General features: G+C 36.6%; 1 protein-coding gene across 8 annotated transcripts in view; it reads right to left on the bottom strand.

Moving 5' to 3' along the window:
• Nucleotides 1-622: 622 nt before the first annotated feature.
• The window catches only part of PEX5L (peroxisomal biogenesis factor 5 like), a 108,700-nt gene continuing 81,893 nt past the window's right edge, over nucleotides 623-27,429 (bottom strand). For 5 of the 8 annotated variants that reach the window (XM_061452462.1, XM_061452464.1, XM_061452463.1 and 2 more), the window contains 12 exons: nucleotides 26,593-26,704; nucleotides 24,540-24,749; nucleotides 23,304-23,430; nucleotides 22,057-22,153; nucleotides 15,785-15,880; nucleotides 9,105-9,221; nucleotides 7,089-7,232; nucleotides 6,162-6,232; nucleotides 4,783-4,980; nucleotides 3,278-3,443; nucleotides 2,747-2,904; nucleotides 623-2,006 (listed from right to left, as the gene is read on the bottom strand). In XM_061452462.1, the coding sequence (XP_061308446.1) occupies nucleotides 1,802-2,006; nucleotides 2,747-2,904; nucleotides 3,278-3,443; nucleotides 4,783-4,980; nucleotides 6,162-6,232; nucleotides 7,089-7,232; nucleotides 9,105-9,221; nucleotides 15,785-15,880; nucleotides 22,057-22,153; nucleotides 23,304-23,430; nucleotides 24,540-24,749; nucleotides 26,593-26,704 (1,701 nt within the window). In that variant the 3' untranslated portion in view covers nucleotides 623-1,801. The remainder of the gene's footprint in view (nucleotides 2,007-2,746; nucleotides 2,905-3,277; nucleotides 3,444-4,782; nucleotides 4,981-6,161; nucleotides 6,233-7,088; nucleotides 7,233-9,104; nucleotides 9,222-15,784; nucleotides 15,881-22,056; nucleotides 22,154-23,303; nucleotides 23,431-24,539; nucleotides 24,750-26,592; nucleotides 26,705-27,429) is intronic. The other 3 variants (XM_061452466.1, XM_061452468.1, XM_061452469.1) reach the window with 1 other exon arrangement.

The raw sequence follows: 27,429 nt of genomic DNA, 5'->3' as shown, positions 1-27,429 counted from the left end.
ATTAGATGCAGTGATTACACTGTCTTACCTGGAATTTTCCTTTAAGTGGTTGCTCAAAATAACAGACAGCTGCAAGAAACATTAGGTTTGTACTGTTGAAACTGTCCTGATTCCCACAGAGCTTCTTTCTCTGTGATCTTTGAGCTGGATTTTTCTTCTAATGTTGTTTGTAGGAAATGTGCTATTTGTCCCACTTTAACACATTTCAGTACCTACTTTGCACATTGAATTTCTGACCACAGAGCAACATAGTAGCCATTTGATTCGGCTTTTTATCTTTCACTGTATAGGAAAAAACCTGAAAATTATTACCTTAAAAATTTCTATTTCTGTCTTTGATTGACACATTCACCTTGAGCTAAATGTGTTTGATTGTAGCTGAATTAATCCCTTCATCATGTAATGCCCCAATACTGTTCCCCATTCATCCAGTCAGGGAAAATTATAGATGATGTGTATATATATATATGTGTATATATATATATGTACACACACACATTTTTAGGCAGCTACGAATACTGATGTTATCGAAGGATTTAGTCTGCTATCATGGAGACCACTGAGTCCTTTGCTACTACTTGCTATAATAGCAGGATCAAACCTTAGTCCTACAAGCATACAGACCAACTTTTTCAGGGAAAATTTTCCCTTGAGCATGGTCTGCAGTCCTATGAAGATTCTTCTTTATTTGCAATAAAGATCTGTGGCTTAATATGTTCTGAAATGTCATCGTTCACCTACAACATGTATGTGCATGCATGTATGTGTGCAGTACCTGATGATAATAGAATGATCTTTCTAATGGATATTGCAGTTTATACTGTATTTGCATTTTTTAAACGGAAGAATATTGAAAACCTTCTCATCACATTTCAGGAAATTATATTTGGTCCTCTATGCCAACAAGGCTATCCTGTACATTCTGTTGTTAGTAACTAAAAGCGTAGCGCTATCTTACAAAAAGAAAAATTAAAGTGCATAAGTACATAGTTGCAGATCCTGCTATGAACCCCTTTGAAGCAGACGTGCTCTGTGCAAGATCAGGGATAGCTGGTTTGAACAGCAACAATTCTAGTGCAAATTACTGCTTCTGCTGGCAGCACTTGGCCTTCCCATATGTACATGGCCTAATCCCATAGACTTCCATGTATGATGTTTCTCTTAATGTTGCACATGGTTTGCAACTCAATGAGCCTGCAGGATTGGGCCCAAATTAATCGAAGTTACATTTGGAAGCAAAAATTTTCTTGATTGCCAGCTAATAAATATATTCAACCGAAATACATCAATTTTACATGCATCTGTTCTCAGAGCTATGTTAAAAATGGACCTTGAGAGGACTTTTCAACAAAGAAGCCAAAGGATAGGGAATCCACGTTGTAGGGCAAAGTGATGTCAGCATAGTGCGATGAGCTAGTAAGCAGGTTCCTTGGATGCATTGCTTCCATTCTGCTGTGCAATAATGATTATCTAGCTTTGTTTTCAATATATTTTTCTTTGTATAGCTGTGTATATATTGAGAGAGAGAGAGATCTTGCATGGGATGAAGTTCCTTTAGAAATGGCTACTTCATGTAATTCAGGGCTTTGTCAGATTAGCCACAGCTCATTTCAATCCTTTGAGTTTGAATTTATGTACAATATTTTGTGCTTTTGAACTTTTCCTTTTTAAGTAATGTCCAAGGGAAGTTCCTTACTGATCCACAGCCATGATTTTTTGAAAAATGTGGTCTTGTTGAGATGAGATATAAAAGAGTTCTCTGTTTCCTAATACAATATAATTGATTTGTGGATACCTTTTATTACGGCTCTAGATTAAAAGCTCTTAACAGAATATCTAGATCACCCACATTGGCAGCTTGAAATAGTTCTGGTTGGTCCATCATAGATAGAGCAATTCGAAGTGCTGCCCAAATATTGCCTGATAGAGCAGGATGGGGAACCTGTTGTTGATTTCTGCTCTTTCTTTGTAAACAGAGAGCAGTGAGAAAATTGCTGACAGCCTCTCTGTAGGGAAGAAGACAAAAGAAAGAAGCAATGTAATTTGTTTAATAGCTAGAGTAAAACCTTAGAAAGTTCTACGCTGGACTTCAAGTACATTATTTTACAATGTAGTTCATCAGTCTCTTTGTGTTACTCTTTCTTAGAGTTTCTTTAAACAAATGGATGTGGTGGCTAGTAATACAGAGCCCACTCTATTCATACATCTAGAGATATTGTCTTCACTGCTGTGTAGCTCCCCTTCATCATGTCATCCAGTTTACGCTGACAGTTGGATTAAACACCCTGGAATCATGCTTGATTCCTGAAGACTGAAAGTGTTTTTGACGGGATTAACTACCTGAAGCAGTTTAACTGAAATTTTCTTTGGACAGGCTCTTACATTTTCTTTTAGAAAAGCTCTTAAGCACAGGACTACATTTAAGTGTGGGAACAATCCCATTGTTTATAAAAGGAGTACTTGGACTTAGAGCTAAACAAAATATTTAAGCAGCTTGCTGAATAAGGGATTTATTTTCTTTTAATAGAATCTAGTAGTTCTGTTACGTAGAGTTTGTGGCTATAAGAAAAGTATTATTGATTTGTTAGTACTTTTTAAAAAATAATTACTGATTTTTGCAACAGCTGAGATTACAGAGCTATAATCTGATATTTCTTTTTTAATTAGATAGCTCCAGCTAGAAAATGAATTTTCACATTGTAGTTAAGATGCCTCACTTTTCTGTTTGCACGTTTTTGTAACTTACCTGTATGCCCCTAGGTTGATGCAGCTTATCCCTAAATTGTATCTGGACCTAATGAAGCCAGGTTGAATTTCTAAAGCACGTGTGTAGGCTTCGACAGCTTCTTCACTTCGATCCCCATTTGCCAAGGTTGCTCCAAGACGGTTCCATAATGTATAGTCCTGATGAGAAAATGAGTTTTCTATTGTAGGTGTCAAAAAGGCACATAATAGCTCTTTTTTGCTTCTAAGGTGAGGAGGACTGCAGAAAATAACAGTATCGTGTTTCCTCGTAATTGACACAGAATGTGAGGTTCTGACTCCTCATTATAGGCAACTTTATATAACTAGTACAATCAATCAGAACACAGCTAGAAATTGGACATATATAAATCTGCTTCTAAATGGGACTATCTTGTAATTAACATTTCTATTTCAGATATTAAAATTTTAATGGCTGAAGTGATATCTCATTAATATTACCTGGATCAAGAGTGGAGAAAGAAAATGGCCTGTAAAAGCTGAATTCTTACAAATGTAAAAGCATAAAATGTACCTCTGGTCGAACAGTTAAAGCAGCACTAAATGCATCTATTGCTCTGTTAAATTCTCCATTCAGGTGGAAAAGAACTCCAAGTCCTGTCTGCAAGTCAGGGTCTATCATATCGCCATTCTGGTGAGCAGCCTCCAGATACAAATCCTTTACTTCTTCAAGTAATGAGCTAGATAAGGGTGAAAAATAACAGTATTCAATTTTGCAATTCTTTACAAATATTGCAGTGTTGATTGCATAGCCAAATAAATTTATAAATAAATTTATAAATCCTTATAGTGGGATTTATCAGAAGAGATATAACTTGAAAATAAGCTTCAGCACAGCACAGATTAACTTCCAGGTGCAGGAATAAAAAAGTTCACCTATATAATGAAGTCGTAGTGCAGCTGTGAACCCAAGTGAGATAACATGAAGGCTTATTAAAGTGTTAAAATTAGATGAGTTTCTCAGATGTAATAGAGTTCTTTACTGGCAAAAATAGTAGTCATTAATAGTAGTCATTATAAAGAGGAATAGATCAAGTGACCAGACAAGACCCCAGAAGAAAGATGCCAAAATTTAAGTAAGTCCTCTGTACCCACTGTGGGATTCACAAAACCTTTGCATTGACACCACCAGATGTCAGTGGGATTAAGCCAAAGTAGAATAGCACACATCAATTAAGCAGAACTTTATGTTTTATTTTTGCTTATACTAAATTATCTTGTCAGCCCAGGGCTTGTTAGGATAAGGGCCTGTCTTCAAAATGACAAGCAGTGAGATAGCCCTGGTGATTTAGTTCTATAAATTATGTTTATGCCTGTAATGACTGTATCATGCATCTCGCAATGCAGCAGTACTTATCAATCTCATGAAATCACGATGAAGGGCTGCCAACTCATGATTTTGTTTGTTATTTAAAATGGCTGCCAGCTCCCTTTACAGTGTGCTAGGCTGAAGTCAAATAAAATGACTACACTATCTCTTTGCTTAGATCCAGAATAGCTTTTAAACAGGCAGATGCTACCTCTCAGTGTTTTCAGTGAAATGAAGTCACATCCCACTGAAAAATGGCTGTCATTCCTGGATTCTAGTGGCATGATAGGGGTATAGGAAATATGTTTAACAGTAGGGAGAACACACACACGTAGAGCAGGTTACAGGCCTGGTATGGATTTGGAAACAGCTGAAGAATGAAGATGCAGGATTTGGGAATACAGAGGTAGCAGACAAGGTCAGGAGAAAGTGATGTGAACTGAGTTTTTAGCTTCTTTATTAATGTTTTGGTGGTTCTTTTTGTTGTTTGTTTGTTTGTTTGTTTGTTTAACTTCCACCAATGGTGTAAGATACATCCTTCAGTTGCTAAACCGATTGTCTTATCTTGGTTCCCTACTTCTGCCAGTAGAGATACTGAGTCTTCCATCGTAGGGAACAGGCTGAATGTCTGCAGAGTAAGGGGAAACAGCATCCACCATCATTTCTAGTAATGTTAAAATTTCCACCACTGAGATTTACACTGCGTTTACCTTTCGTCTGATGCCTTAGACATTCTCCTGGTAAGTGCTGGGGACCCTTTTTTGCTTTTAGCTATATGCTTGTATTTTGGATTTTGCTTTATCCAGTTTCTTAGAGCTTGATAGGCTTCTTGTTGATGGCCAGTGTTAGTATAACTTACAGCCAGGGCCATCAGAGCTTTTAGGTTGTTCGGCTGTAGTTCCAAGCACCTAAAAGGCAGAAAATAAAAATACATTGAGGTATTTCTTTTAGCCAAACACAATTCTTGATTTCTTTCAAAATAATCTGTGTCAAAAAAAAAAAAAAGAAAAAAAATCAGACAAGTAAGATCTACCCAATAATATATTTAAAGAATGGACTTTGTCTTATTTTTCTGTGGTAAGTGCATTATGTGTAGGTATATACACACATGTATGCATGCACATTGCTGTGCGTATACACTTAAGTGTATCAAAGTATGCATACAAGTTTTGTTTCCATCCTTCTGGTTATGAGTAAATGTAGGTAGATTCATTTTTATAATACCTGTCTAGTAAATAGAGAAGCTTTATGTAAATTCAAGCGAGTGGATTAAAATAGTTTGCAGCTATATAAAAAAAGTGTTTTGAAGACGAAATTTCTTCCATCCGTATGAATCTTTTCAGTCGTGCTGAATTCCCAGTTTTTCTGGTCTTTCTATGGTTATATACCATTAACCGAAAACAGAATCTCATCTATTTTGTGAACACCGCTCTTGCTTCTTTCAGAATGGTGGGGATGAGCAAGCCTGAAATCAGGCAACCCCTTGGATTTTTACCCAGGCAAGCTAATAAGTTACATATTAATAAGTTAGAGTATCCTTAGGTGAAATGGCTAGATGGTTAGCGTTGCTAATGCAATTGAATATGCAGAGGGAACCCACTATGGAAGGACAATAATAATGCTGATATTTTGGAAATGACATTTTACATACAAGCATACGGTGATCTTTGCATCTCTATCAGCCTAAAAATGTTGTCGGTTTAGTATTCAGCAGCTGAAGTGAGCTCGTTCCAATTAAAAAGCCTTCTTCATTAAAGGACAGACTACACAAAACATTCCAAGTGGCTAGAATATAAAAAGGGTACTTCATTTGCATTAGGCCTAATTCATGTTTATCATGTCATGTAACTTTTCTTTTTGTGCAACTACTTAAATTACTAAATTTAATATTGCACTTATTTAATAAACAAGCAATATTAATCACTAGTCATCCATCTGAAGTCACTGGGAATATTTGTATATCTATGTCAGTGCTTTACTTGGTTAAATAAATACTTCATATTACAAGATAGGTATCATGTTAAATATACGTAGGTCTGTGTTACCTAATACTCATCAGACCCCTTATTTAGCAATTATCTTCATTTACCTTTGGAGGGCGACAATGGCTGCCGGCTCATTTTCATTCTCTGCTTGTGTTACACCCAGGAACTGCCACGCCTGCAAAAATAATCATCATAGTGATATTTTGTTATATATACCCAACTGCAAGCAGAGTTACAACTAATATCATTGTTAAGCAGCAGGGTGAATAAAAATAGCAGATCTGTCCAGCACTAGCTACAGATGTTTCCACAGTGTGCATACCAACATCATAAATCAGTGCAGTTTTGAATATCTTTGGGACTGATAATATTTGTAATGAATGAGTGCAAAGGTATTCTGTCAGTGATCACATGATGATTTCTTAAATTTGAATTGCTGTACTTTTTACATATTGCTAGAATTTTATGGGAAACGAGGAAGAACAATTATGAAGTTGTATACATTTAAGGGATTCAAGAATGTCTGGGGATTCTCTCTGCTTTTCAAAATACTGCTGGTTAATTTAATGAGGTAATAGATTCAACAAGACCTAGATACACTGTAAATATTTTTCATGTTTCAGAGAAAACAGACTTTACATATATATTTTTTGAAAACATCAATATTTCAGATATTAATATAACTTTTAAAGATTTTTCAACATTCTTATTAAATCAAAAATGTTCATCTTTCAATAGCAGTGTTTAAGAGATAGTTTGAAAACCTCAGGGAAAGAAGGAAAGGTTTGAAATATTGTATCTTTTGAATGCTTTTAAATGACAACTTGGAAATGATATCATTTCAAAAATAGATTCTCATCTTTTGAAGAGCTCACCTTTCAAGGCATATACTATTTCAAAACCACTGTTAGCATTCAGCCTGTTTCAGTCAGTCATGACCCGCAAAGGTTTGGGCCCTGAAATCTCTCCAACATTGCACGCTAAAGGGAGTCCCCTTTTCCTTTATCAATGAAAGGCACATGGGTGAATACCTCTGCATCATTGGGTTCTTGTAGAATAGCAGCTTCCAGGTATAAGATTGTAACTGGCAGGTCACCTTCTTTCATTTTTTTCAGTCCTTCCTCAAAAGCACCAGGCCAGTCTTTAAAGGGATTCTCAGTATGGAAAAAATAACCCTGGAGAAGAGAGATAATGGACCCATGATGAAGCACAGTAGCAAGGAATGGCATCTCTGTAAAATTAAATGACTCACGATTTCCCAACTGAATGTAAATATGCTTTGTTCTATGAAAATAGTACGACTCCCCCTCCCTGAAATGTCACTGAAAAAACCTGTAAAAGCCTAGCATCACTGGACATTTATGTTTCTGCTCTCTTTATTTTTACTTTAGCTCTGTAGTAATACTTACTGGTACTCATGTTGGGCTCTCCTGCGCCATCAAATATAATGGCAACAACTCACACTGTCTGCAATAACAGCAGAACTGAACCTAGCATAAGCCTGATCCAGTTTGGTGGTGAAAAGCACGAACCAAGCAGTGGACTCCCTGCAGTGCTTGTAACCTGATTCTGTTCAGTTAATAGTCTGAAAGCTTCAATTAACCTTCAAGGTACAGAAGAGTGTTGCAAATACCTGAGTTTATTTTAGTATTTTAAATTTTGCCTTGCTGCTGCAGTGTAAGTGGTGTATGCTAATATCAGCTACACAGTAAAAATCAAATTACTGATCAAGTTACCCACCCTGTTCAATATCTTTGTCACTGACATGGACAGTGGGATTGAGTGTGCCCTCAGCAAGTTAGCCAACGACACCAAGCTGTATGGCTCGGTTGATACGCTGGAGGGAAGGGATGTGATCCAGAGGGACCTGGACATTCTTGAGAGGTGCGTCAGTGCCAACCTCATAAAGTTCAACCAAGCCAAGTGTAAGGTCCTACACCTGGGTCAGAGCAATCCCAGGCACAGCTACAGGTTGGGTGGAGAAGAGATGCAGAGCAGCCCTGCGGAGACAGACTTGGGGGTGTTGGTTGATGAGAAAATGAACATGAGCAGGCAGTGTGCGCTTGCAGCCCAGAAAGCCAACCGTATTCTGGGCTGCATCAAAAGGAGCGTGACCAGCAGGTCAAAGGAGGTGATCCTGCCCCTCTGCTCTGCTCTTGTGAGACCTCACCTGGAGTATTGTGTGCAGTTCTGGTGTCCTCAACATAAAAAGGACATGGAACTGTTGGAACAAGTCCAGAGAAGGGCCATGAGGATGATCAAGGAGGACCTCCTATATGAAGATAGGCTGAGGAAGTTGGGGCTGTTCAGCCTGGAGAAGAGAAGGCTGCATGGAGACCTCATAGCAGCCTTCCAGTATCTGAAGGGGGCCTATAGGGATGTTGGGGATGAACTCTTCATTAGGGACTGTAGTGATAGGACAAGGGGTAACGGGTTAAAACTTAAACAGGGGAAGTTTAGATTGGATATAAGGAGGAAGTTCTTTACTATAAGGGTGGTGAGGCACTGGAATAAGTTCCCCAGAGAAGTCGTGAATGCTCCATCCCTGGTGGTGTTCAAGGCCAGGTTGGACAGAGCCTTGAGTGGCATGGTTTAGTGTGAAGTGTCCCTGTTCATGGTGGGAGGGCTGGAACTAGATGATCTTAAGGTCCTTTCCAACCCAAACCATTCTATGATTCTAAATTAAAACATATGATGGAGGGAATGGAGAGACAGAATTTCATCATTTCTATACTCAACAGTGTTTGAATGTGCCAACTGAGATTTTTTTATTTGGTGCTTTTCCTAAAGTGCCCATCTTCAAAAGTGCCCATAATCTAGCAGTTTGCTTTGTGAACCTTCTAGCTGAATTCTGGCAGCGTGCAAGTCTAAATGTGTTCTCACTATGATAAGGTTTTTTAATCTACCCCACTCCCAGACAGTCAAGGAGAATGATCTCTTCTGGGCAAAATTAGCTTCTGTGTCCAAAGAGTTTTCTTGGGTTGCCTTGAATAGCTGAGACTCATCTCAAAGTTTCACAGGAAGGATATTAAAAACCTTTGTGTTACCTTCTCAATGGTTGAGATGGTGACTTGTCCTGGTGCTTCCTGGTTCTCTGAAATCCAGTTTCTGCGAGCCATTTCTTCCCATTCTGCTTGCATTTTATCCCAAAACTCTGTGTCTGACTAGAAGAAAAAGAGGGAAGAAATGAACAACAAAACTTTAAAATGAAATGGTAAGCTTTCAATATCTTTCTACCAGTGGTCAGAGTCTGGCAATTCTGCTGAGCAATATTAATTCCATTACTAATCATACTGACTGAAGCTCATATTTGGAATTCCATAATTAATTTTCCTCTTTTGCATTGGAATGCATTTCATCAAGAGAAACTCTTTATTTCAGAGACAGTGTATGCGCTGTTTGAAGCAGGATTTGCAGCAGCTTACACTGCACCTTACTGATGCTAACAGCAAGTTATTACATAAAATGTAAAGGAAACGAATGCTACTTGTCCCTGGCCAAAAAAAAAACCCAACAAAAAACTAATAATTTATTTATGTTAAAGAATAATAATAGATAAAACCATTTAAAAGAGAACAAGCATCCCATTTTGGTACATTAAGCATCATTTTCAATTATGTAAAAGGGCAATATTAAAGCTGAGACAGAGGGTGTTTGCACAAAAGAATTAATGCAAATAGGACTTTCTGACATGGAGAAATCTTAATACTACCTCAGACACTGTGCTGGTGAGAGGAGTCTATAAGACGACCTGAAGTTTACAGTAAAATTAACATTCCCCTCAAAGATGAGGGAAAATGCATATACAAGAGAAACAGAAATGATCGAATGAAATTTAGGAATGAGGGAACTACAACGGCTCCTAGAAAATGATGCCAAGAAACAGAACTAGGATTAAAAAAAAAAAATGGGGAGAATCCAAGTTAAGGTGCTGTCTTTTTAGCCTCCACACATCAGTCAGAATCCCTGAAAAGCAGTTCCATAGCAGAATGTATGTTCAGCACTATGAACCTTTGCAATGTTCTCCAGTTCCTAGAAGGTCATGGCCAGAACTTCAGTGAACTGACACTATGCAGGGCACAGTTTCTCAACTTATTTATGTCAGAGACAACAGTACAAATAATTCTATTGAGGTTCAGACAGAACTATTTGAGAGTGAGCTGCTAATCAAAATGAACTGAAGGTAGTATAAATTGGTTCAGATAATTTTGTCTGCATCTTCATTACAAAACTGACCACTTTGCTACTGCTCCATAGCCAGTCAAGATTCGCAAAAACCAAAGCTTAGTCTGTGATTGCATTGCTTGTTACAACTCTCCTTAGGTACTTGGGAAAAGGAAAGTACACACTCTTACTGCCAAAATGTCATCATGTGCCTCCTGATGTCCAGCACTTTGCTCCAGGAGACTTAGAAATGTCTGAATTAGGCAATTACTGGATCTGTGAAGGTACCTGCTATGTTCTTCTGTGGATTAGGAAACAAATGTGAATCATTCACTCCTGCAGAGGAGATTTCACTCTTTGTCACTGGAGTGAACAGAACTTGACAAATCTGTTAAATGACAATTTCCAAGGTTTCAAAATTTGCTTTTATTCCAAATTTGAAGGAAATAGTGTCTAATAAATAGTTGAGAAATTGTGAGGAAATGTCCATTTAGGATTTGAAAAGGACAGGATAATGAATCAGATCACTCCTTCTTTTACTCATATCAGCCATGACCAGAAGCACTTGAATCCATTAAACTACCTTGTTCAACAGATGTCTCTATCAACTATTTTGCATTCAGTGCAAATCTGTACTGCCCTGAATAAAAAATTACTTGACCATGGTTTTGCTGGCAGTAATTTTGAGATTCAGGAGGAGGTAAAGGACTGGAAATTTCCCTTTCCTACAGATTAATATTAGTATTGAATTTATTAGTATTAATATTGAAAAATAATTAGTAATGCCTTCTTAGTCTTACAGGAGTAGTGATATTTATATGAGTATCTATAATGTTTATATTAGACTTTTTGCTTGTGTTTTTCCCCACAATAATCCCTTATGAATCAGTGGTTTGTTTCACATAGGTACAGGATGGACCTAAATCCCCCTGCTTGCATTTTTAAGAAATTCAAAAGTACCAGTTTTGGGTAAAACACAGCTAATTATTAGCAAGATTAGATTAAAACATATCTGATACAGCACCGGCATTTGGAAAACACATTTCTGCATATTGTAAGCAAGCATGTAAGTGGTTTCAAGTCTTAAATTCAAATTTAGCTGCTTAATTACACTTTTATAATTCACAGAGAAGTTCACTATGTGCATACTCCACTTAAAAAGCTAATGAATTACTATGCATTCAAGTAGCCATGCTTAATGTCTATCTATAGTGAGCAAAAGGTGGAGAGAAAATATAATGGGGAGAAGACATGATTTGCTAGAATGTGTCTCAGTGCATCACATGCCACTTGGACACAGACCAGGACCCAGCTGCTAATTTGCAAATATAAGCAAAGATTTGCTTGTTTGGGCCAAATGGGCTTATGTCCCAGCTACAGTTTTCTAAGTACACCAAGAATGTGGGGTTTCCAAAACTGGTATGGCAAAGCTGCACTGAGCAACTGGATCATGTCCAATTATGGCACCTGGTAAAATGCTATAATATTGCTGTGACAAATAGTAGTGTCAATAGCAGAGCTGTTTAAGGTCCTTGAGGAAGAGGACTGTAAATATTACACAGACTTTGTTTAAAGGGCTATGTCTGTTTCAGCTGTCCTTAGTAGCAATTTTTTCAATGACTTCAGTGGCAGGAGGGTTAAATGAACGAGTGTTTCAGAAAATCTGGCTCCTAGATCTAATTTTAATTCTATTTGCTATGTGGCTGGTGCCAGTTACCTCATTTCAATGTTTCTGCTGCCTTAATGCTGGCAAATTACTTTGGACATACTGAAAGTTTTCAGACCAGTTGAACACATTTAACACGTTCTCAGGTCATCTGCAGCAAAGTGGAATGACAGCCAGGAAAAATGTTCATATCATCTCACTGCTTCCAAGCAGAAAATTCTGCATTTTGTCAAAGATGCTGTTTTTATTGTTAGTATTTAAGAACATGCTGAAGCAGTTAAACAATGTGAAGCAAAATATTTCCAGGCTTTTTGCTTCCTATGATACAAAGAGAGGTGGTGGTGTGGGGTGGTGTACTTTCTGAATTTTGCTGGCTGATTTCTAAATTTACCTATTTTTATAACATTTACAGTAGAATTTTGCCTGTCCTGTACTGCCAAAAATTAATTTGCAGTGTTCCTTCCTGATGAATGCAGAAGAAAGGAAGGTTCTGTGATTGTTCTTTCTTTGAATTACTTCATCAACATACACTTCAATGTGAAAGACATAGTAAGTTAAATTTATGTGCTAACATAAGATTTCCTTAGCTGATATCTTCTCAAAACAAAATTTTAAATATGCCTTTTTAGTAAGGTTTAGAGATAGAATGTATATCAAGGCAAAGGTTCCCATTGTGATTTGAGACTACCAAGTAAATACATCTGAATGCTTAAGCTCCTATGTCCCAGTTTAAAATGTGCTTTAGGCAATCTTAGGCACATCCATGTTGAAATAGTGACACAGGAATACCATAGACACAGAAAGTATTCTAATTGGTATTCATGGGAACCACAAAGCTGATGATTCTGGACTATGTTTTCCTAGTCTAGAATAAACTAATCCCATCTTCTTCCTACTATGGTCTCATAATTTAGCTGTAGTATGTCTGATGCTTCTAACAGTATAGTTATACAGCAGATGGCTCTTGTGGCATGGTGGTGTAAATAAAATGATGCTGAGAAGGACAGCTCAAAATTTCTTTTGCGTAAGCTCACAAGACTGTTGCATCTTCAATTTCATCTCTACATCAAGGAACTGTGGAGTAAGAAAATATCAAAATTGCTTTTTTTCTTTTCCATCTGAAACATTTCTCAGTTGGAAGTTTTTTGCACTTTCTTGTTTGTTTATTTAACTCGTTACCAACAGGACGGTGGATGATAAATATCATTTTAACAGAATTTAGGTACAGGATGGACCTGAATCCAGAATTGAAGTACTAATGTTTGGTAAAACAGTTCATTATTAGAAAGATTACATTAAAACATAATTGGTATGGCACTGGCACTTGGAAATCACGAAGACTTTAGGCTATCTGTGCTTCCCTCGTGTATAGCAAAGGGATGATGCAAAAATCAAATATCCAGTTTCCAGAATGACAGGGAAGTTAGCAAAGTGCAAATTGTTGCAAGGGAATCTTCACCCTCTCATGTAAAAACCTGATTTACTTACCTCTTTATTCTTAAAAGATTCCCCAATAGCATAGACATCTTTAAACCTTCTTATGAAAGAATTACCTCGCAGATCTACATTAATCTCAAAGTTTGACATGTTAAAACCATTCCCAAAGCTCTAAAGTGAATATTGGGTGGAAGATAAAGTTTGGTGTCTTCATTTACTGAATTGTTAATTAATTCTTTTCAAACTAGGCTACAAAGACCCTGAGATTTGCTTCCTTTTCTTCATCAGTTTTCTGGCTAATCTTGCCACTTGGAGATTTCCCAGTTGAAGAATATTACAGGAATATCCAAAGCCGAAAGAATAAATTTGAGAACTGCATCTATTCTCCGCTTAAGAAAGTACTAATCTTTCTGAGATGGGCTGCAATTTTTTTCAATCACTCTGGCTTTCTTAGCACTTCGTTTTAGCTATGATGAAACTTCAACTCTTTTCATATGCAAATGAAAATAGCTGCTGTATAAGATCCTGAAGAATCCTTTCCTTTACATTTTAATGACCTGGGCCAAATTTCTGTTTTAAGCAAAAAAAAAATTTAAGACTGCCAGCTGAACAGCTAGGGAAGCATTTAATTAGATTCTTTTTAATAGCTGTTTGTGGGGCTATATTAAAGCATTTAACAATCTGTTGCCTCAGAATGACCTTTTAATGCGCAGGTGTATTTTTTACTATATATTCTCCTTCATACTTTACTCTGTAAACTAATTCAGTAATATCTTCTAGTCTGTTGTTGGCCTCAGATAATTTTTATTTCTGTTGAATGCCTGAGAACTCCCCATCACACATAGTTTCTGGCAATTGCAAGAGTACTGATATCATTTGCTTAACCACTAACTGTAACACAAAGATATCCATCATCAGATTCCCGTGTCACAATCACAGATTACAGCACAACCTGTCCCATTTTAAGGATCAGTCTGCGATGCAATTAGTCAATTAGTAACATCTAGAGCATTTTAAGGAGTGTCAATCTGAAAGCAAATCTCTCCTTTCCTACCAGGAGCAAATGTGTATGATACGTGACATCAGTGTCACTAGCAGATTTTTATAAAGAATCTATTTGATCGGAAAAAAAACAGTGCATTCAGAAAATACAAGAAAAATGCCTTCAGTTTATAGTTCATAAAACAGCTAGCTTACGCATTGTGTTCATTTTAGCCTTGTACACTAAGACATTTTTCTGTGTCCAGTAAAATACTAAGAAAACATGGTAGAAACCATACAGTCTTACCTTAGCATATCATGAAAATCAAATTAACTTTTTAAATGAGAAATCCTGATTCCAGCTAGAAGCCACCATATGATTTTGGCCTTGTTTTCTTTGTAATTAACCAATATTAATCTAGAATAGGTCAACTGCCAACACTGCAATTACAGTGGTATAAAACTTGAGTTAGAGGAGTATTAAAATACAGGCACTAAACTTTAAACCTAAATCCAAATATCTCTGAAGTGTTCTAGATGTTTTGAGACTAATGGGACTGCAGTTAATGTCAAAAATAATCAGTTTTGAGGAACCAGTTTCACAGCCTTATCTTTCCACCCCAAAAACTCATTTCAGTAGCTGTTACATAAGGCAGACTGAACTTTTGTCCTTTGTTGGATGCAGCTGCCTTTGCTCTTTGTGGTGATGGGATGTTGAAAGGTTACCGACTGGACCCCTAAGAAGATTTGATGCTCAAGGTCAATAGTTATATTTGATTTTTCTTTGTTTCTGTTAAAAAACTATATATGCCATCTTGTCTCTAGAGAGAACTGGGATCTCAGCTGGGACTAGTGATATAGGGCAACACTCAAGAGGCATTTTTCATGTTGGAAAAGTAGTGGAAAAAAAACAGAAGTGCAATAGGAGACCTATCCAAATACCTGCACCTTTCAAACTAAATTGATTTGTTAGGAAACGAGTGCTCCTGTATTTAACATTCTGCCACTAATTATAAAAATTGATGCATGATTACTGCTATGCATGCAGCTATCCATGACAGCAAGTAATCATCCTGCTTATCAATGATTCTGAATTCCATTTTCACTGTGGAGAACTGGTCTGTGCCTGAGCTTAAATAACTGAATGCACATATTCAGTTCCTGGGGAAAAAATATGTTTCACTCTTATACTTTAAGTTTGGAAGTACTTACATTTATGGGGATTTTTTCTTGACCTACTTGCTATAGCAATAAAAGTCGAGCTTGAGAAGTTGGTTCTGTCTAATCTTCATTTATAGCTAAGTTATTCATTTATTTCCTTTTTAAGATAGAAACTGCTATTTCAAATGAGTAACTCCAGGCAATGTATCTAGTCTCTGCTTTAAACAATCCAGTTCCGACTTTCTCCTATACCTGTGCTGTACGATAAGAAATCCATAGAACATTAGCTGCAAATGAAAAGAGTAAATGGAGCAATACCTCAACAGCCGCCTTTGCTCTTTCAAATTCCTCCTCCAAAGAGTGATTTCTGGAGAGTAAAGGCCCGCCCCAGCGCTGCTCCTTAGTTGATCGTGCCTAAAAGAGAAAAGAATAAATCAGAAAGGGATGACATCCTCTCTGCCACATTTCTGAGTTATTTCCTAAAATTGCCTACAGCCTGAAATGGCCTTTTGCTTGGGCAAAACTAGTTGCATCCCTGCATGAACTCCTCTGAATTCTCTTACACTGTAGCAGAGATCATTCCTCATGGGAAGCAGAGTAATTGATCTTTTCCAGACTTTATTTTTACTCAAGATGTGTGAAAGACATAGAGACCTCCAGGAAAAGACAATGCGAGAGTTGGGCTACAAAGGGAAGAGCTGACTATTTTGTGTAAGACTTTTACCTTAATTGTTCCTTCTCCAGTATTATGACTGTGGCAATGCATTCCACTCTTTATGCTCCAGGAAGAAGACATCTGATTTTCCCTGTATATTTTGTGGTGTTCTTTCAGATTCTGCTTTGATACCACACTAGAGAGCCACATTTGCTACAGATTTCACTGGAAGCACAGATGCTTTTTACAGTCAGCAGCTCTCTTTTCTGCGCCTTACTATCAGTCGATCCCATTGGAAGAACATGACAAGTTTCTCCCCGTTCTTTTATTAAAAACATTTTAGTTATTTTTTTGCACAAAAGGCCCAGTACAAAACCAAACAGTATTCAGTGAGGGCATAGGAAAACACAGAGTGTTTTTTTTCTAAGCAGAGCTCTGACTGCTAATCCCTTTCCTCATGTTTGTTAGAGGTTAAACTCATTAGCCATTTGCCTGACCATGGTCCCTAATGTATTAATTTATATTATATTTCTGATGACTGTACTTGTAATATTCATTGAGCCATATTGCTAAACCACTAATTCTGCTCATTTCACGCATATTGGGCTGGAACTGCAAGTGGAATGTGCACTGTTGGGGTGAAACACCCCAGACATATAAGTCATGTGCAATGCATGGTCAAATAGGTATGTCTGTGTGGATTTTTACCTAGGAAAGATGACATTCGTTTGTCAATCTAGCTCTAAAGTTTCTATTTGTTCCTGAGTCTTTGGTCTCTCTGATAGATTGATGAGTGAAATATATACTGGGTTGATGATACACATGAGGTTAGAAGAGAATGACCCTGCACAATTTCTATGAGACCAGGTGGTGGGGGGCACTGCATGCATTCTTCTATGTTGGTTTCTGGGCTTTGCTGCAAGTGATGGAAGCACAGAGCATGAGAGAAGATCTGCACTGAGGATCTGTTGTTTCTGCTTTCACACTGACTGTCTCTGGTCTGTGTTGTTGGAAAAGTACTTTTATTATTTGGTGAGGCCAGGAAGAGATACCAGGTTGTCATTAAAAACATGCCAAAACCCAATCCTATACACAAACCAGTTATTTTAGTGAATAATAGAGTTTAGGGCAGAAGAGACAACAGATTTAAGTCATCTATTTATTTATATATCATACAACAGTACCTGTCACTCAACATCTGCAAGCTGAAACTGATGTTCCACAGAGAATAAACTGAGGTTGTCTGGAATATGTGTCTTTGAGGAGGGTGTGTGGTTTTAATTTAAAGTTATCAAGAGACCTTAATCTTATCACTTTATTTGCAAATTAATTTAATTGCTGTCCTTGTTTTTCTTATTAGTTTTCCTTTCAGTTTCCAACTATCACTTTTTACTCTTTTTCCAGTAGTTTAAAGATCTTTTTAGTACACAGTATTTTCTCTCTGGAAAGATACTGATGTCTTGAATCAGGTTTTAACTGTATTTTAAATTATATAAAGAGGTTGAGATTCTAAATTACCTCATTATGAGGCATTTTCTTCTGATTTCAGCTTTTTTTTGTGTCTCTTTTATTCTCCCTCTTTATTTTTTATAGCTCTATTTTTTTAATAGCCATACAGAAAACCAAAGAAAACACTATATTCCAGTTATCTGTCTTGCTGTTTCTCTATACAGAATTGGGGTGATTGCCAGTGTCCCACTAATTATGCCTGCTTCTGCACGCTCATCTTGCTACAGTACCGTACACGTTGTCACGTTGACATCCTTGTACACTCTGAACTATAGATTCTTTTCAAATTGCCTTCCAGCATAATGTTGTAAGTAGAGCCTGTGTTCTAGTTCTGAAATGTATTATTTTGTGACTGTATTGGAATATGTCTTTGTACAGATGTATTGGTCATCAGCTCAAGACTGGCTGGTAATGATTCCCTTATTTACATATTTTTCATTACATTTTTTGCATCATATGCCAGTTTTATCAGGAATGGTTTGCATCTTTATTTTCAGATCAGTAAAACCAAAGACCGTGGCTTCTCTTTGGAATTGCAGAAGAGCCCCTATGTGATTACAATTCATAGTAAATAACTACTGTTCTTGAGATCTTAGGTTAGCCAGTTTTTTATCTGTTTAACAGCTGCTTTATTCATACGGTATGGTGCCAATTTTAAAAGCAGAATATGGTAAGTTAATTCAAACATCTTTCAGAATATCACACAGCAACATTTATCAACCTGACCTGTAATCTGATCAAAGAATTATATTTGGTTTCTTGACACAAAACTCTGTTGCAAGACATTAGTTATGTTCCTAGGCTTTTCATTATTTATAAGGTGGCTCTTGCAAACTTTGATTACTTCCACTTCTTAATCTTTTGTTTCCAGTGACTGCAGTTTCCTTAGGTCACGTACAGTACTGTAAATCATGACACTCAGATTGAGCAGTGCTGCAGAAGGGGAGAGTGTGCTTGTTGGGGCAGTAGAGAGGTGAAGGGGAAAAGAACAAAAAAAGCCGATGTCTCCTACATCTGTGCCATGTAGGGCATGGCACGTCTGCCGCTTGTCAGAGTATACACACTGTCCCCACATATTCCCCTCAGAAATATGCTTTTTCCTCCGTTAGATGCACAGCCAGAGGGGAAAGAAAGAAGTAGTTAATAAGACCCATATAAGCTGCATTTGGATGTAGACAACGCAGTCATATTCTGAGTGGTGATACGCAAAAGTGAAAGACCCCACTTAAAACAAACATGCTGCCTTTTGCTAGTGCAGGATAGAGGGGATGGGAATGGAGTGCTGGCACTGGAGAACTTCACATCTCCAGCTGGTGATGGAGTGGGACTCTGCACCTCCCTCCCTCAAGGGGAGCCCAAGGCAGGTAGGGGTCAGGGTGGAATGGGTATGTCTGAGGCATGGACACTCTGCATAGACTGTGGTTTGATATGCTCACCACTCTACCATGGAGGTGCTGTAGCTGATCACTGGCTGCTGTCTTCAGGGACAAAATCTTCCATTCCAATGCATTTGCACACACTTTCCTGCACTTGTTGTCTGCTTATGTGCTGTTGGACCTTAACTGTTGGTGAAAGGCTTAAATTATAGTCTTAACTTTTGAGCAAGTCTTCAAATAATGAGCTAAATCTGTCCCTTGTAGCTCTTAATTTCATTAAATTAACTGGCACATTCATAGAGAACTGGGGCCATCAGTCTTATCTGGGAGAAGTGGGGAATAAATTCTTCATTCTAAATATTGTTGCCCCAAACTACAGGTTTCTAAGATTTATGAGCTTTGTGTATTACTTTGTCTGAGAGTGCTGACATACTGGAATTAGGTATGGTTGTTTAGCGTGTCAGGGGTTTTGTGTATGCATTCTGTGTGAGCAATAAAATATCTAAAATGCCAAGGAGGTATTTAGAAAGTTTAAATATGAGCAGACTTCATGCAATATACAATTGAACATTATCTCCCTCTGCAGTTTGTAATTATAAGAGAAAAAATAAGCCATCAAAAACACCCAAACACTGTAGGTATCTCAGTACTAATAAAAGCACAGCAAGGAACTTTCCAGAATGGCAGATAAAATAAAGAACGAAGATACTTTGGACCAATGCAGTCTATGAGTTAATAATAGGTAACATATGATGCAAGTAGAATGCTGAGAAGAGGACCGTACTCAGGGACAGCTACCATGCCACTGCCCGTTCCAGCCTTCAAACACATTTCTTCCTTATTAATTCAAAGCTTACATTTGTGATTTGGTGTTGGCATAAATGCTGGTAAACACAGGATTTTGTTAAGAAGATTGCATAATTTTAATGAAAATATGATCTAGTTACTTAGTATTTCAGTCTGAGGAACTAAATCTAACATGTCAGAGATGAATGATGAAGGTGATTGTCTGAGAAACTGCTGATGGAAAACTGCAGCAAGTTTGACAAGCTGAAATCTTTAGGGTATGGCAGAATCTGTTGCATATGCAAAAGTTACCCATAAATGAGTGAGACAAGATCTATAGAGGACAAACTATGGAAAACATATGCTTTGATAAAAGCTCTAACGTGATTTCTTTTACAAGCAGATTAAGAATGCAGTCAAGACAGATGAGCATGTCTGCTGGGAAATGACAACTTTTGACAGTCCAGGTATAAGCAGGATGAAGCAGGCAGTGAATTATAATACTAAATTTGTAAGTAAACTACTTGGAACAAGAAAACAATCTCACTTCAGGTCACTTCTCTGCACTACTGATTACCAGTTTAACAACATTTCATGACTTGAATGGATCACAAGTTTGGGAAAAAATCAGTTTACAATAAAAGTAAACAAACCATGAAATATACCAGGACAACAGATAATAATTTTATACTCTGCTTCTTTTTCGAGTTGGCTGATTCAGCTTCACATATTTTTATTTTGAAATACTAGTTATTTTGGAAAATAGTACGGAAGCTCAGCTGACTCAACTTACACTGAATTAAAAATGTGGATTTTTGCCTCTGCAGTCATTCTAGTGGAAGATAAACAGGAAATAGACCATATAAAGTAGCTATGTTAAATACTAAATTTGTAACTGCTTTTACAGAAAGACACAGCACTTAAATTCTGGGACTGTCTAGTTGATTTACACGCACCTTGATTAAGCACAAACTTCCTGGCATTTAGATCTATTAGGCTGAGGAACAGCCTCCTAAAAAGGGGTTAGAGGTACTTAAAGATACGATGATCAAAAGCATGTGAAAACACACTGTCTGTCTCAAGTGGATGATATTATGCAATAGACCTTTTCCATTACTAAAATGTATAAATCTATTGCACACACAGGAAAAATATTATGCATTACAACTAGTGTTAGGCTTTCCAAAGGGGAAAAACTTGTTTATAATGTAAAGATGGCAGGGAAGTAAAGGAGACTTTTTTCCTAATCAAAACACAGGAATGGATCCTAATAACTGGGTTGTATTTATATTTTCTCCAAAAAAAACCTTCCATGCATAATTTCAGGAAAGACATTTGGAACTTTGGTGTCTCATTTTTCTGATTTCAAGTGAGGCTTTTATTTTCCATTAATTTCCAGATTTTCCATCTGATAGCAATGTTTTGAAGTCCAGGACTAAAAATAGCTGTGGAAGAGGAGAAAAGTATTTTCAACTAAAAGTTAATCCACCAAATATCTCTCTCTTCCCCCTACTAGTGGCACTGGCTGAACTTGAAAACTTTTGGTTAAAAAAATAAGAAGCAGGCAAGAAGGATTGTATAGTGACCTGATCTATGCAATATATAATGCATGTTTGTACATACATATGCATACCTGCACATATAATGTATGTTTGAACATATATATGCATACATCCATATGTAAAACCCATACAACTCAGTAATAACTTCCACAAAGTCCTGTCTAAAATACAATATGACAGTGCAATTAGGCAAATCTAGAAACTTTCAACCCAGAGCCTTCTTCATTATTGTTCCCATTCCAGCAGGAAAATGTCCTTGGCCCACTCTGCTCTCCCTCCTGTGGAGATAAATTGGTAATGAAAGTTGGTCTAATGATTCTTTCCTGTATTCCTTAGCCATTTTCCAGTTCTGGAGACTCCTGGTTTACCAAAAGACCTTGAGAATAGACATATGACAAGGAGAGGGAGCCACTAGAAGTCTGAATTTGAGAACTAGAGAAATGGAGAAAAGATGATGCTGTAAATTGTAGTTTGAACTCTTTCTGTACAGGAGGGTCACAGTTCAGCTGCCAGTTTAATACTGGCAGGTTTATTTTCATAACATTAATTTGGAAGCTCTGTGAAGATTTGGTTGTATAATTTTTTTTAACTGATGATCCTGAAAATATCTCTTAGATATTCCTTCCAGAAAGTAAACAGATAACCACTGGTGCAATTCCTACTTGTCTTTTTATTGTTAATAAATCTACCATATCCTCTTACCTGTGTTGCAGATGCAAGTTCTAATTCTGATGTTGAATCGGATTCCAAGGCACTCTTGACATTAGTCAGCTCAGACTGTGATCTGTTTTCTGTGGACCTGGAAACAATGCATTTACATACTTACCACTGCATACTACAGCATGCTTCCTTATGTCTTTCAGGTTCATAAGCACATACTGATTAGGTTATTTATTTTAACTGAATTGTTTTATCTGCAGTTATCAGAAGTGCCTGGACCCTTGTCAGTGTTCCCACTCTTAGACTTTTCAGTCATATGCAGACAGTAGTTAATACAACAACAGTCAGGCCTGATTCACCAGTAGCGTCCATGGTATGTATTGGCATGAAATTAGTATGATGGGATGAAGACTTTGTCTCTAATGCTATGCTTCTATTCCATAGCCAGGCAGAATGAGGTTAGGCAATGACACAAGACTGTATCTGCAGTCAGTATCTAAGAATCAACCACCACATTACAAAACTTCACCTTGTCATATGTGCATTTTTGTGCCACAATATCCTAATAGTCTTTCTTCCTAGAAAATGAAACCCTGCTTACCAAAATTGAGTTCACTGAGCAAAACGTGTAATGTTTTAAGTTAATGAAACACCCTGATAAAGCGTAGGTTAAGATACAGGATAAGCATCATTTGTTCAGAAAACTGCTTCTAGTGTATGAAAATGCTAATTATGATGATGCATAATGTAGTGAATGAATGTTGCTTACATATCAGGAAGGCAGCAGAACTAATCTACATGAACTGTTCTCAAAGGCAAAGTCCAATTCTTCCCTCGTTTACATCCCCTGCGGTTTTAGTTGAACTGCATGGAAGAGGTAGTACTTGTCTTGGATATTTTATGTTGCTTCTTCCATTTGTACACAGAAATTCTGCCCTCTTGGTAGCAAAACCAAAATACAATGGATATCCAGTGACTGTCATATCACTGCCAAGCATCCTTTTTTACTTATTTTACTCATGTTTGTAGGTGGTTTTAAATCACTGCATGCCTCTGTAGAATTCTCACCACCATTTATTTACTAATTGCACCTGCTGCTTTTCACAACACTGAAAATTACTGGCAAAATGTAATTATATAGTGTACTTGCTTATGATACATTGCCCAAAATATCTTCTTGAACACGTTTAACGTAGTCATAACAGACTTAATGACTTGTCATGAAGCGAGCATTTCTGTGAATTAAGAAAGCTGGAACTATTTTTTGTAAGGAAAGCAAAAATTTGTACCATAAAAGCTCTTTTGATGGAGCTCTAGATGATGATGATGTTCGCTCTGCAGAAGGGTGGGCTTTGCTACTCCTGTCTCCAGGAAAACTGACATCATCCCATTTCTCTAGCTGTGTCTGAATATCAACTGAAAAATAAGAAAATAAAACATATATATATTTTAAAGAAACTACTGCAGAAAATTTTATCTCTTCTGTTAAGAGGTTATAGAGAAATTGGTGCCACCAATTGTACTTTAGTTAAGGCCCAATAAACAGAAAAGTTGTGCAACTTTTTAGCTGATACTCTATGAAAATATTTTGGAATTGACAGCATTTTTTCTGTTAGTATTCATGGTCAGGATGTCAGTGAGAGTCTTTCATTTAAAATCAGTAATTTGTAAGTAATTTAGATCTGTTGATAAAATTATATGATTTGATAGTTTTGGATATTTTTAATTTCCTAGTTATAGTCAAATTGTGAAAATAAAACATTTTAGTGACTACCATTTAAAAACGACTTTGTAGGCAACTGATATTATTCAGTCATATGTCGGACTTGCTTTGCAAAAATCAGATGTTCACCTCCTGTTTGAGGATAAAGTTCTCAAAAAGAATTTCTGTGCTGATGAATGGAAATCTGCTACCTTGGTATAAATTACATTTACCTTGCAAATTTCTCAGCTGTGGTGCAAGTAATTTTGTTTGGATGGAACTAAATTAAATTCATCTTTTCCAAATCTTATCTATAGATCATGCTTGACAGGATATTAAGTTGTGTTTGGGATTATTATAATTTTTTTTTAGCCTGTATAAACATAGCTCTCTATCAAGAAGGGATTTTTTTATAATCTTGTATGCATAGATAAAGTAGTATTTACAAATCTAATGTGTATTTCTGACATCTGCGGTTCTGAAAAGGACATTCATGGGCTGGATGATTTGTGTCCTTTACCTATTTCTTATCAATCCCCTATAGATTTTTCTTCCATTTTACCCTGACTAAATTATTTTTTGTAAGAAATTTGCACATTTAGTAACTTCATAGGTTAAAATGGCAAAGGCAAAACAGGTTTCAAGTTTAAGGTGTTTCAAGTAGTTTATAATGTGGAACAAAGGCTACCCTCTCTGGTGTAACAAAAATTCTGGTCCTGCTCATTATCCTGTGACAGTAGCAAGGAAAAATTCGTGCTAAGCAAGAGGAAAAGTTTGTGCTAAGCAAGGCTATCTAGCACTGATAAAAGAGCTACACTCTTACCTAAATCTAGTGAAGACTTGTCTGAAACTCTGACAGTCTGGGCTTTCTGCTCAATATCCACGCTTATAAGGTCAGAATTGTCTGTCTTCTTTCTGTGGATTGAAGCTTTTAAGCCTTCACTTCTTGATGGATTCTCTGATTTCTTTGCTTTGTTTTGGCTTTGTAAGACAGGTTCACTAAGATCCAAGAGATCCAGACCTGCTGATAATACTTGGAGACAAAATGTTAGAATTCAATGTTGTTTTAATTAGAACAGCTCACTCAAAAAACTTGGTTTAATTGGAAAAATATATGAATGTGTTTGCACTTGACTACAGCAAATGTGTATTTCCTGGCTGATGATGTTTCCTGGATGATGACCAGTATATTCAAATTGATTATTAGGGATTTCAGGTGCTTAACAGGATGCAGTTTAAAAAAGCTTAATTTGCATAAAAGGCTTTTCCTCTGAAAACCTTAAAGAACTCTTAGATCTGATATTGTGAGAGTTCCCCTTACAACTGAGCTTTTAGATAAGATTTGGTTTAATCCTGTGATTTATCAAGTAGCTGCATAAGGCACTACTGTTGTGCTACATACCATTATGGGAAAACCTGAAGAGTAGACAGTTTCTAGGGTGGATTTCTTGGGTCCTAAAGGAGTAATGGTACTTTTAGTAGTGGTTTCTACTGTTGTTGCTCTTTGTCTTTTGAGGAATAAATACAGAATATAGTTATAAATTCTACTGCTATTTCTATTAAGCACTGTATCGCATGAAAGGCATGTTCAGTCTCAGTTCTTCATTTAAAGTTGCTTAAGGAGTAACATTTAAAATTATTTTGCACATAAAAGATAAAAATCCTCCCTCTTTATCTTTCTTTTATAGGGCAGGTGTCTTTGACAGATCAGTTTGGATTATCTCTTGCTGTGCTTTATCTGTGTTCTTGGAAAACCAGTGAATTTCATCAATCTTCATAGACATTTTTATTTTGCTATTAAATAATTGCAATTATTCCCTCCCCAGTCTGATATCTATTCAAGGCAGATATAGTATCTATAGATAGTTTTTACAAGCACCACTCTTAAACAACCTGAAATATTTTTATTGATCCTTGTAATATCTTTAGCTATATATAAAAGGAAAAGATATTACTTACTATTGTTATTTAATTCAGTGTTCTGGATTTTGCTACTAGGACTTGCATATTGCTTTAGACATTTATTAATTAAATGTGAAGATAATCACTCAGCTGTCAGTTACTCATTTAATAATTTGCATGTATATAGATTTTAATTAAATGGCTTCTAACCAGCCAAGTCACTTAATGAGACAGCAATAGAACATAGTAGTGCTGTGCTGATTTTATTGTAACTTAGTTGATCCGCTCAACCACTTTGATTTCCTTTGCACAAAGGAAAGTCCTATACTGAATAGGACGAGGCCAATTCCAAAGGACAATATATTTCAAATATAATTCAGTATAATTCAAAAAGCTTTCAGAAATCACTATTACTTTTTATTATGTGCTCACATCTTATTATCACTATATCTCACTATCTTCTTATCTCATTGCAACACAAGGGAGATAAGAAATGTCTTAGATCCTTTCATTAATAAAGTGACCAAACTCAGCCTGGATAAACTGTTTTGGTATCTCTTCCCTTCTCTCTGACATCCCATCCAAGTTTTTATTACAGAAGGTCTTTCTAGAAGAAGTAATGAGTTTGGATAAAGCCAGATAAATGTGGCTTCCTGTAGGTTAAAATTTTGTAAAACCAGATTGAGAATTGCTCAAACTGGTATGTACTTCCTCTTGAACTTAAACAAGTTCGCTTTACTTCAACACCAGAGATCTGCTAGAACATATGTGATTTGGATCACATCAGATTTGCCCTCAAATGGCATGAACAAAGCTTTTTCTACTAATAGATGAAGCAATTATAATTTAATACCAGCTTGTAATTTTGTGCAAATAATAACAAATCAAGAAATCTCTTGATAAAAATGTACCATAATTAAGATAAATTTAAAATTATTTCTCTCTAGTGAGTGATAGTAAAGAATTTTGATTACCTGCAGTATTTGATGTTACAGGTCTTGCAACAGCTTCTGGTTTAGTTTCACAGAGAAAGTCATCAATGGAGGGGCTCAGAAGTGGTCTGCTTTCTTGTTGCTCATTCACCAGCTACCAACAAAAAATCCCAGGGTAACAGTGTGGTGTTGGCATGCAGAATTTAAAGAAATAGAACATATTCTCACAATACCATGTGCTTTATTTTTGATTGTGAGAGGGTAAGATACTGCAATTAGAAGGTATACATATAGCCCTGGGCTTAAAATAACAAACTGCAGTCACTCTTTTGGGGGAAAATTATGTTCCAGTTTTCCAAATTGCACAAAAATAAAGCAGCAAGGTGATTTTCCCATAGTAATTATTGCATACTATTGCTTATAGGGCTAAATTATACAAGGCCTGGCGTAACACCCTTCAGATCAATAGGTGAAATTAGCCTCCTCCACCACGAGACTAAGCAGCGCTTTTTTAGTATTTGGAAGTGGTTTTGTTTGTTTTTTTTTTTTACAGGTAACATAATACCATTTCATGAAAAAAATATGCATTAGCCCATTAAACAATAACCTGCTGAGACACAAAACACTTCTCTGCAATACAAAGACATATGAATGACTGTGGACAGAGCTTGGTGAATGTATGAACTTCCTTCATGAGGTTTGACTGTATGAATGTCATCAAAATCTGGGAAATAAACTCTAACCAGAATGGTTGGTTAGATGAAGACTCATAATACAGTTTTTATTTGTGCAATTGCATTAGTTTTCTGGTACCTAAAAGAAATCTCTCTATTACAGGCTATTTCATGTATTGGGGATTAAAAAGACAAACCAGAAAAG

Source organism: Pezoporus flaviventris, unplaced genomic scaffold, assembly GCF_033815535.1.
Source record: "Pezoporus flaviventris isolate CSIRO_AGI_PZ_B2104156 unplaced genomic scaffold, CSIRO_AGI_Pfla_v1 ptg000013l, whole genome shotgun sequence".
Lineage (NCBI taxonomy): Eukaryota > Metazoa > Chordata > Aves > Psittaciformes > Psittacidae > Pezoporus > Pezoporus flaviventris.
This window is presented reverse-complemented; position numbering and strand designations above follow the sequence as displayed.